The following is an 11,018-nucleotide window of genomic DNA, read 5'->3' as shown; positions in this document are numbered from 1 at the left end:
TGACATTTTTTATGATAACATGTTAATATAATTGTTAATTTTTTAACGAAAATAATAGTAATGTAACGTTATGTATTATTTTGATGAAAAAATAGTTAAGCGACTAAAACAGAACTGACGGGTGACCAACTACCTAATTTATCCTAAAAATATATATCATATATGATTAGCAAGACATATTGGAAATACAAGATCATAACATATAAACATTTGAACAGAAACTCAACAATTATATTCTATACGAGCGAATAAAGTATTCCTATCATCTCTGTTACAACAATAGTTCCTCATACGACCTCCTACTATATCTTCTATACATCTGTTTGCCACCATTGTTGCCTCGTACGACAAACAACACATTTGAAAGTAAAACAGCTGCCCATTGAACTTTTCCAACTCATGTCCTTCACCCTCCTCAACTGACTTATCTAGCATTAAGCCACTAGTTAAGGCAGCAAGTAGAAAGAATTGGCAATGGAAGTCGATGCTACAACTCGCCCTTTTTTGTGCGATTCCACTAGTTTAGACAAGATCATGCTCTTCGACTCCGTCTTCATTCGGAAGGGGTATATACGGAATCAGATATTTATTCAAACGCCAGCCTTTGGGTGTCAACTAATGAAGCATATTGCCCCTTCCTAACCAGCAATTCCATATGGGATCCTAGTTCTGCTATCTGGCCATTTGAACAAAGAGCAATTTGATGTGCGTTCTGAACTGTGCTTAATCTATGAGCAATTACTAATGTTGTTCTGCTTTTCATTAGATGATTCAAAGCATCCTGGACCAGGCGCTCGCTAACCGCATCCAAAGCACTTGTTGCCTGCAACAACAAAATATTTAAAACAAAACATGCATTTACATATTAATATGCTTGCTAAATGCGGATGGAGTTCGATAATATATCAAAAAAATAATTTAACAAGCTTTCACGAAGACATGTTGAGGCCTGGCATTGTAATGCTCTAGCGATCAGGTTGAGAATGGCCAACATGGTGAGAACGTGCAGATTCATAAGGAAAATGAAAAAAAAAATCACCTCATCAAGGATCAGGATGGGAGCATTCTTGAGAAGAGCTCTTGCAATAGCAATTCTCTGAACAAAAAAATAAAAATCGATCAGCGTTTTTCCCCTTTCATGTCATTCATGCATACATCCACACGCGTAGATAATCTTAAGTATGGGACTAGATCCATGCATGTCTAAATAATCACTTAGCACAATACCTGCCTCTGTCCTCCACTCAGCAAGCCTCCACGCTCACCAACCAGTGTGTCGTAGCCCTTCCAATCCAACAAAATTAGAAGAAAAAAATGCTTGCAAACTAAGAGTACAGGTGCATAGATCAAATCGACAAACCTGTGGAAGAGAAATTATAAATTCATGAGCATTTGCAGCTTTTGCCGCCTTAATAATGTCGTCCTTGGAAACAACATCATCTGGCAGCCCATATGCAATATTTTCTCCGACAGAGACCGAAAAGAGAACAGGTTCCTGTGTCATTTTCTCCACGTTAATATCATGAAATGCCACAATAAATGTCTGACAAAGCAATACCTTAATAATAATCAGCACGACTTGTTTTCAGTTATATAAAGAAAAGTATTTATGCCTGGATATTTAAATATATACTTGATTCACTACTGAAACAACTCGGGCCCATTCACTCTTGTCAAATGTCCGAACATCCTCTCCAGAAACTGTTATACGGCCACTAGTTGGCTGCAAGAACAAAGCATCAATTTGTTTGCGTTGCATAGTCTGGTAAACAGAAACCAACAAATACAAGTTCTTGCAAACCTCATAAAAGCGTGCCAATAGTTGTACTATTGTGCTTTTGCCTGCACCACTTGAACCTACTAGGGCAGTTACAGTTCCACATTTTAGAGTTAAATTGAGTCCATTAAGAATTTCCACATCAGGCCTTGAAGGATAAGAAAAGTGTACATCTGCAGGACAAGCTGGTACATTAGTTCGTGCTATATGATATGTATCTATAATAATTGTTCCAAGATTATATTTACCAGCAGTGACTGAGACAGGCTTAGATGTTTTGATGAATTTTGTGTGCAAAAAGGAAAGTGTGATTCCAGATTACTTCTATAATACTTGCCTCTTACCGAAGACTTCCTCATTTACTTTAAAGAGTAAAAATAGAATTTTATGATGTGGAAAGAAAGTAACTTAAACTGAAGCCTGATGAGAAGATGCAATTCTTTCAAAGATACGTAAGTGCAGTCTTATATACCTTCAAGAGCAACATCGCCTGACCAAGCTAATCTACCCACATCACTTGTCGATTTCAGGGCTGACCAGTAATGTGAATCTAATTGTTGACTTTTCCCAAAAGCACCATTGGAGATGAACAATTTGATATTTTCATCATGGACTTCTTTCTTCTGGATTTCTTTTTCCAAACCATAAGCAAGGGCTTCATCAATTTCTGCTCCAGATATAATAGAGTTAATCCTCTCAACAGAAGAAAATGTTCCTCGAAGGTCTCCAAATGTATTAACCAGTCCTTGAACCTGTATGATCAATACATTAGACCGCACGTATCAGGTGTAGTAAGGGAATGCAGAGACATAAAAGGAACTCACAGCAAAGGTTAAAGTAAAAGTGTATCCAATGAATGAAGCCACGGTTCCAACAGATAGTTCACCCTGCAATCAGCATATGGGGAGGAGGAGAAATTTAGTATGAAAAAAGACAATATTAAGCACAGAGCAAAATGGTCATGGCACAGGAAATTAGAGTGGAAATTAGAGTGAAGGGTGAAAGGTAAATATAAACTGCATGGACATTTAGCCTTTGATTGGGAGTGAGGATGGAAAATTTGTTAATCAAATAGTTAAGATTCATAACAACTTCTCGACTTCGTAACTTGACCATTAGGTTAATAAATTTTCCATCGTTACATTTTACCATCCTTAGTACCAAGCAAAGCTTTAAAGAAATGGTATCCCAAAATTGAAATGCTCACCGCCTTCACCTTGCTTCCTCCAAGACAGTACAAGGCCAGTAAAGAAATATAAACAGCAGTCCTGGTCAAAGATTCATTTATGGATTTGAAAGTGCCAAGCTTTATACCACTTTTCTGATATGCAAGAACCTGCCGAAACCCTTGAGAATCAGTGTTATGTGCACAGAACTTTCAACAAACTTTACATAGAGATGATAAAAGCTCAAATAATACAAAAAAGAGACAGTGACTACTATCTTACCTGACTACCAAACATTAACATTTGACGTTTTTCCCCACCAAAAGACCTTACCTATGACAACCAAAGTTATTATTTCAATGATCAGGCTTCCGTCAAAGCTTTTACTCGCAATGTTTTCGTAATGTAAAACAAGGATACCAAGTGATGGCATTGTCTATTTTGAAGTACAATGAAATCAAATTCTCAACAGCAGATATCCATATAAGTAGGTAGATGCCAGAACATTTAAAGACCGTACAGTTCGAATTGCAGAAAATGTTTCTGTTACACAGTCAGACATAGAAGCTTGGGCCATTCCATGAGCTTTAAACACGGGTACAGTTGATCGCTTGTATGTGGCTAGAAAGAATCAACTATCACCATCAGAAGTAGATAATAAAAAGACATAAACAAGCATATGCATTTGATATGAGTCCAATTGCAAGGAGACCTGACACCACATAGGAAAGTATGGGATTCACTATAGGGTTTCTATAGAGTAGACTTTTGGGGTGTGATTCTCCAAAGGTCATATCAATTGATATTAGAGTCAGCCACTATGTGGTGCGGTTCTTCAAAGGTCATATCAATTGGTATTAGAGCCAACTACTATGTCCCTTAGTGGCTATCGTGCAGCATGGGTGGTGATGTTGGCATTACATTTCACTTGAAGGTAGAAGATTCTAACTAGTGCAAAGCCAACTTGTGGTTCTGATGGTGGCGCCGGTATTGAAGTGTCACCCAGGGTTAGATTAAGTTAGTGCAAAGCCAACTAGTGTCAGCATCCACACTTCAAAGCGCGGTGGACGGATTTATGCCCCAATTGCAAGATATGGGACTTGGATCCTGCGTAGAAAAAAACTAAAAAGGCATAGGATTTCGCTATAAGGTTTTATGTGGACTTAGGATCTCCAACCTCAACAGCTAGTTTTTGAAGTGTGGTTCTCCAAAGATCCAATATGATAAATTTCTTTACAAAAGGAGTAAATGAGCAAGGGCTTACTTATTAACAGACCAAATTTAGGTGGTGTCAAAAGAAGCAGGGCTTAGGGAAGAAAAGTGTATTTTCATATTTGTGAAACATGACAAGTGGATTATTATAAAGAAAGGATAAACTTGTAATAGCTTATAACATAAGACACTAAAAACCATTGATAACCCCACGTTCCACAGCAACTTGATGAGTAAAGTATCACAAAGTTTTGGCAGTAGGTCTACCTAGTATCTATAATGTACAATAGGTAGAAAATTTAGGTTAAGCAAATATAATAAACATGAATCTGATACTGTAAGATTCCTAATGAGTATTAAACACAATAAAGTAAAATAGAGGATGATGACAATACCCCTACGGCAAATGAACAAATTCAAACAAGAATAAATATGCAAAATAAACAAAATTTGCATAGAGGATGTATTTACCAACTGAAACGGACACGAAAAGCATCAACAGGCCCAAAATTGGGGCTAGTTGGGGGGATAGGGCAAACAGTATGCAAATCGTCCCAACAACCTACAAGATAAATTGACCAACATAAAGTGAGATAAAATCATTAATGATCCTTTCAACAAAATCTCACATAAAGATTTCCTGGAAATGCAAAGACAAAAATAATACCAATTCTGCTTAAATTTAGAAATCCAGGAACTTTTAACTGTAACATTAGTGAAGGACGAACTGAGTCCATTAGAGTCGGATAATTCAAATTACTACACGCTCAATTTTAGGCAACATCCAGCTCAGTTTTACTTTAGTATATAGTGGCTTGCCTCGGAAAGGGCCCTGAAACCTCGATCCCTCGAAATGTTCTCACTGACAACATCTTTTAAAGAACCCAAATCAGATGTCAGCAAACCACTGAGCTCTCCAACCTGTAATAAGCAAAATTAAAAAACAGCTACTAACAAACAAATAAAAACAAGTTTCGTAAATTGAGCATTCAGAAACCTTGTATCGATCAAAAAACTCCGCCTGCACCAAAAAATTAAAAAATTTCAATTAGAAAAGGAAACACTACTACTATTGGTAAAATTAAACTGACAAACCACTGAGAAGATTATTTAAAATGATCATAAGTTCAGCATACCTTTTGAACCAAAACTCTTCTAAAAATTTGAGCTCGAAGTGTTGACATAACTTTCTCCCATATGGTATTCATATTTACCACAAAAATAACAGTGAAAATAGGCTCTAATGAGTATAAAAGCCCCACTTTGCTAAGCAGCTTCCATAAAGGCTCTGGTCTGGCGCCTATGAGAACTTCGAAGAATCGTCCTGTACATTTTCTCAATCTCAATTAATTAGTAATTTAGCATAAGCATCTCCTATTTCGTCTTAACTTGAAAAACTGAAAGAAATTCCTTACCAGAAAATATAGGCATTGACAGAGTACACGTGGTGCCGCCAAAGAGAGCCAACACCGAAAGACAGAGTCTGAGCTTGTGCCGGGCAAGGAGACTCCATAGAAGCTTCCGGTTTATCAAATCCGAAGCCTCGGCCTTATCGGATTCGGGCTCCGAATCGTCAATCCTCGGGTCGGATTCGGTCACGATCGGAGGACCAGTAACGTAAGCGCGAGGTACTGAACTCGAGATGTAGTTCGATCTTGTGGATTTTGAGGTTGCGGGGAGTGAAACTGGCGGGAAAGTGGATGGTTGGTGAAGATGAGCATTCAGACAGAGACCGAGTTTGAGTTTGCGCGCGTGTTGTGTCCTAGTTGAGAAGCGCGTGGGGATGATTTGTTGGAGGAGGGGCGCAATTACAGGGGCGGAGGCAGTAGCCATGAGAATGAATAAAGAAATGGAAGAGAGAGAGAGAGAGAGAGATAAAGGGTCTACTACGTGACGTTCACGTCGAAGCAACGGACTTGGAAGACCCTACCGAAACGACGTCGTATGGATAGGAAAAAGGTATCTTGACCGCCCGTAACAAATTTTAGCCTTTGATTTAGAGTAAACTATGGCACGGTTATTTTAGGTGGCGGATCATTGAACAAATCTTCACTAACAGGATATCTTCGAACCAGAGCTGCAAATTCATTAGCTCTCGAATTCGCCTCCCTCCTTATAAGAGAAAATCGAACCTCCCAATCTTAATAAAAGTACTAATATAGTCGACAAGGGCAGTTACTCGAGCAGATGGAATACCTCGGCACTGTCGGTTTCTACAATCTCCTTTCAGGCACCTAATCTCCGTGCATGTTTTAACGTATCATGTACCGCCCAAAATTCTGCTGATAAAATCGAGCAATTTCCTAGACTCTTAACAGAACCAAATAACCATCATTGCTCACATCTTAAGACTTCCCCTGCAGCAGTCATGGCAGCCAACAGCTTCATCCGCATTTGCTTGTCATGATCCATCCCTCTAGTGATCGCTTCTATTTAGAGGTCTCCAATGTTGCATTTGGGGCCGGTTGTGTGGATTCATACGCGGCTATGGTTCCATGCAACAATCTCAAACTTGAATGATGTGAGAAAGGTGTCATTGATGACATGGAACGAAGAAGAACGGCAGGTGGCCGGAGTGTATGAAGAAGTGAAGAGCGGTGGTGGTTGCATTTGGGAAATATAAACAAGAAGGCACCCTATTTTATCTTGTTAAGGAGAGCAAGGCTATTAAACCCTTGATTCTCCCCATATATTTTTTTTATCATGGATACTTAGCTGTTAAACTTCAAGTTCCAGTTTACTTTGCGAGAGAAGCAAACAGACGATGAGGAATGCACAACAATTCTCTAGTTCAACAAGAACCAGCTCAAACCAAGAATTCAATAGTCACATAACGCACAGCAGTGATGCATACAACCGAATGACGATAAAATGTATTAAAGTGAATCAAACTAGAGCAGCTGTACATCTCGACTTTCAGAATACTTGAACAAAGCAATCCAATTAACATCAAAATTCCCAATCTCCTCATTTAGCTTGACTGAAACAAAATTATCATTGCTGTACACAACTCGCATTAAACCAATATCAAATAACTTTGTATTTGTATGAGCATGTTGTATCAACATAAATGCTTGACATCAGATGCACAACCCAACAACTTCTAACAGATCGCCACGTAATTCAAAACAATTACTACTAATAAATTTTCAACTAATTATAGTTACTTGTAACTACATTCCAACCAGTGACAATATCGTCATGGTCATAGTACTCTTGTCAAGAATAAGAGAGTTATGTTGCTCCCACATATTCCAGCATATAATGTGGAATAAAATCTTCCAATTCCTATCATCCATCATGTGGTTACCTTGTTTTTCTAATAGTGTCGGATCCAAAAATATTTATGAGGGTGGACACACACATATTAATTATTGAAATTTTTCATATGGGGTAAAAACAAGTAAAATTTCACGAAAAATTTCAGGGTAGACACCTATAGTAAAATGAAAATCTAATAGAAAGAAACTCGGATTACAGGGTGGGCACGTGCTCACCCTGAGGATGCTTTGAACCCGCCACTGTTTCCACGTTGTCCCACAACCAGCCTATATGAGGCATCCATGTCCGCAGTCGCTATCCATGTCATCACGTTGTTATTGAGTTAATGGCCCAGTGATATAATTAAAATAAAAATAGTGAGGATCAAATGTGTAATTATATCAATTTAGTGTTTTATATAGTACTTCAAAACGACATCATTTTAGAGGATTATATAGCTACATCAAAACAATATCGATTTGAGAATTTCATCACATGACAAGTAGTTCTATCCATGTCATTACGTTGTTTGAATTTCAATGACTTGGTATTTACATTAAAGTAAAACAAAAATTCAAATGTTACAATTGAATAAAAAAATCAATGATAAAAATAATACAAACCTTAAAGTTAACAGTATCTGATGTAGTTTAACTTTTAACACACGATAATTCAAAGTTTGACACTGATACATTATGATTGGAACAAAATTTTCAAATACTTTACTTATCTTATCTATTTTAAAACGGAAACGATATATAAAAATATAACCCTGTAAGATCTCATTAGCTTAAACCATCATCAAACGAAGGATTGATAAGATAGGAAAGGGTTTTAAGGAAAGGAGATATTTGGTTCTTTGATGCCAGACACGTGAATGGATAATTTGGTCTAGAACATAAATTTTACTATTTACTTATCCACTTCCTGGACCACCAAATCATGTAATAACACGACATATATATTAATGATAATCCGAAAATTGCAAGGAACAAGAAGAATAACATGTCCTAATTTGAGTGCTTTATGTATATTTGTCCCTCACGTCTAACTGTAATAACATTCACTACACCAAAATGGGTTTTTAGTGGTTTTTTTTTTTTTGCATTTAGCGGTTTTTTTCATATAGCGGCGTTTTTATGCACCGCTAAAAACACTTATGGCGTTTATTCCCAAAAATACCGCTAAATTTTCTGACATATAGTGTTGTAAAACGTCGCTGTTAACTACAATATAGTGGCGTTTTCTATATAACCGCTGCAAAAGATCTTGAACTTTAGTGGCGTTTTGTTTTACAAATACCGGTATTGATTATGTATTTAGTTGCGTTTTATTATACAAACGCCTTTAATTAAAACTAATTTTTCAAATGTTGTTTTCTTCTCTTTTAGTACCCAAATTTAAAATTTTAACATGTAACATTATCCAATAAACTTGAAATTTATAATAATAAATCAAAGTTTACATTAAAGTGAAATATAATGTAGTTCAACATTGTTAACTAAAAAAAACAAAGCATATATATATTACACCTAAGATGGTGGACTTTGGGGTTAATTTTGTAATATCATCTACATCATAGCTTGAAGTTGATTTTGAAAGTCTTATATTTTTTCTAATATGATGCTTCTCTCTCTACTTCCCTCACTTCAGTTTCAGCTTTAATTTGAGCAAATTTTACATCCATTTGAGCCAACTGTTATTTTAAACGACTAACTTCTGATTGGGAAGATTGGTTGTGTGATGACATGTACTGAGATGAATTGGATCCAAAATATTTAGTTGGGGTAACGAATGATCCTTGAAAGCGAACCCAACCATATCTTTCAGGACCTAAAACTTCATTAATAACTTGATTTTCGATCTCATTCGCATTAAAAATACCATGACTTGAAGCGATAGCTTCATACTCCGCCCTTTTATCCCTCATTTTTTCCTAATAATCAATTCAATCAGTATTTTAAATAAAAATGTCATACTATAGGTATAAATAAAACATAATTCAAAATTTGTGTCAAATAAATGTACCATAATTTATGTTGTTTCATCAGTCATAGGAGTGTCATCCTTTTTTGTATGTGTCATGTCGAAAAGTTTTATTCGTCCAACTTTAGTACCCGACGTATTTTCCTGAAATGTAGAATAAAAATTAAGTCTTGCAAAAATTAATTAATAATATTAATAATTTTCGTTACTATGTGCTACCAATTGTAAATCACTATGTGAATAATCAAGAATACCTCATCATTAGCTATACAAGCAAAGTTCTTTGATCTAGCTGTGTGAGTAAACTTTTGTTGTTGTCTGCTAGCAACACCAACATGTTATCGGTCCTACAATTTAAAATTTGTACTTATAAAGCCAATATTATAATGACGTAATAGTATTATTTAAAAATGCATCATACATCTCCTTTCTTTGAACTACAAAACCTAATTGCATCTTCCCATTGATACTTGAGTATTACAGGTGGGACAATTTGTAGCTTCTCTTCAAGGCTGAGATGATTCTTGAAATATTTCTTTTTTAAAGAACTCTTGTGGTCTCTCCATCTTTTCCCTAACGCTTGCTTCAAATAATCATATGAGATCTCTAAAGAAAATTTCTCCTACAAATAACATAAGTGTTCAAAGTAAATATAAATCATTATTGAACTGTCATGGATTATCTATTATAATGACATTATTACCTTAACAAAATCCACAACCTGATTTTTCCTACTATTAGACATTTCATGCCATGATTCATAATTGATCGGTAAAAGATTAGAATTATATGCAATCATGTCTAAGTACCTGATAGAAGAGGTGCTTCTGGGCCAATAGGTAGGGATGGCAACTCAACCCGAATCCGACGGGTTCCGACCCGACCCGACCCGATCGGGTCGGATTTTTTTTAAAAAAATTCGGGTTCGGGTCGGGTCGGGTTTAGGATAAAAAAAATCCGACCCGACCCGACCCGAAAAATATATATAATTTTATCTTATATATTTAGGGATAATTACAATAATATCCCTCCATATATAATTTTTTTCAATTAAGTCACTGTTTTCATTGAATTAAATTTTTTTTTATTATTTCGGGTCGGGTCGGGTCGGGTTTCTAAGTCATATATTCGGGTCGGGTCGGGTCGGGTGAAACATTAAGTTTGTCGGGTCGGGTCGGGTCACGGGTGGAGAACCCTTTCTTCTCGGGTCGGGTCGGGTGGCCCAAAAACCCGACCCGACCCGACCCATTGCCATCCCTACCAATAGGTTGACCGACATCGTTTCTTGAAACTTTCTCACAGTTCCCAAGAGGAAATTGGTATAATTCCTTCAACGTTGTACATCCTCTTGTCTTGCATCTTCGACCATTTTCAACTATAAAAGAAATAATTCAATGTATGTTTTGAAAAACAACCATCAATTAAATAAAGTGTTGAACATTACCTTCAACTTCTACAGCTTCTTGAACAGTATTCGAAATTTCCGAAGATCCAACACCAGTCGATTCCTTATTTGTTTCTTCCTCCTCTTGAAAAATTCGAACAATCCACAAATCACTTAATTGTCTCCTGGGCATAATATCTGCAATAAACAAACAACAGTTTTAGTGAAAATT

The 11,018-nt window shown here is 36.5% G+C and overlaps 1 protein-coding gene across 3 annotated transcripts; it reads right to left on the bottom strand.

Moving 5' to 3' along the window:
• Nucleotides 1-273: 273 nt before the first annotated feature.
• LOC120167049 (ABC transporter B family member 28) lies at nt 274-6,020 on the bottom strand. 3 transcript variants are annotated; one of them, XM_039176178.1, is made up of 16 exons: nt 5,571-6,020; nt 5,292-5,479; nt 5,153-5,176; nt 4,975-5,076; nt 4,627-4,717; nt 3,464-3,564; nt 3,226-3,276; nt 2,985-3,113; nt 2,602-2,664; nt 2,250-2,529; nt 1,802-1,950; nt 1,634-1,723; nt 1,361-1,495; nt 1,228-1,284; nt 1,040-1,096; nt 274-823 (listed from the first exon to the last, which is right to left on the bottom strand). In XM_039176178.1, the coding sequence occupies exons 1-16, from the start codon at nt 5,986-5,988 to the stop codon at nt 587-589; spliced, it is 2,172 nt and encodes a 723-aa protein (XP_039032109.1). In that variant the 5' UTR covers nt 5,989-6,020; the 3' UTR covers nt 274-586. The 3 variants fall into 3 exon arrangements, with proteins under 3 accessions (XP_039032109.1, XP_039032111.1, XP_039032110.1); XM_039176180.1 differs by having other exon boundaries at nt 276-823; nt 5,292-5,496; nt 5,571-5,684; XM_039176179.1 differs by lacking the exon at nt 274-823 and adding an exon at nt 839-885 and having other exon boundaries at nt 1,021-1,096; nt 5,571-6,019.
• Nucleotides 6,021-11,018: the final 4,998 nt, after the last annotated feature.

This window comes from Hibiscus syriacus, unplaced genomic scaffold (genome assembly GCF_006381635.1).
Source record: "Hibiscus syriacus cultivar Baekdansim isolate YM2019G1 unplaced genomic scaffold, ASM638163v2 tig00111659_pilon, whole genome shotgun sequence".
Lineage (NCBI taxonomy): Eukaryota > Viridiplantae > Streptophyta > Magnoliopsida > Malvales > Malvaceae > Hibiscus > Hibiscus syriacus.
Note: the sequence above shows the minus strand (reverse complement) of the source record. Positions and strands in the feature narration are given on the sequence as shown.

What these genes read in the sequence shown, in the direction of transcription:
- LOC120167049 (XM_039176178.1), bottom strand. Translation starts at nt 5,988, where the DNA reads ATGGCTACTGCCTCCGCCCCTGTAATTGCGCCCCTCCTCCAACAAATC. An exon ending in GTTTCAGGGCCCTTTCCGAG is followed by an intron (nt 4,718 to 4,974) that starts GCAAGCCACTAT and finishes TTTATCTTGTAG; the next exon opens with GTTGTTGGGACGATTTGCAT. An exon ending in AGGCGATGTTGCTCTTGAAG is followed by an intron (nt 1,951 to 2,249) that starts GTATATAAGACT and finishes CTTGTCCTGCAG; the next exon opens with ATGTACACTTTTCTTATCCT.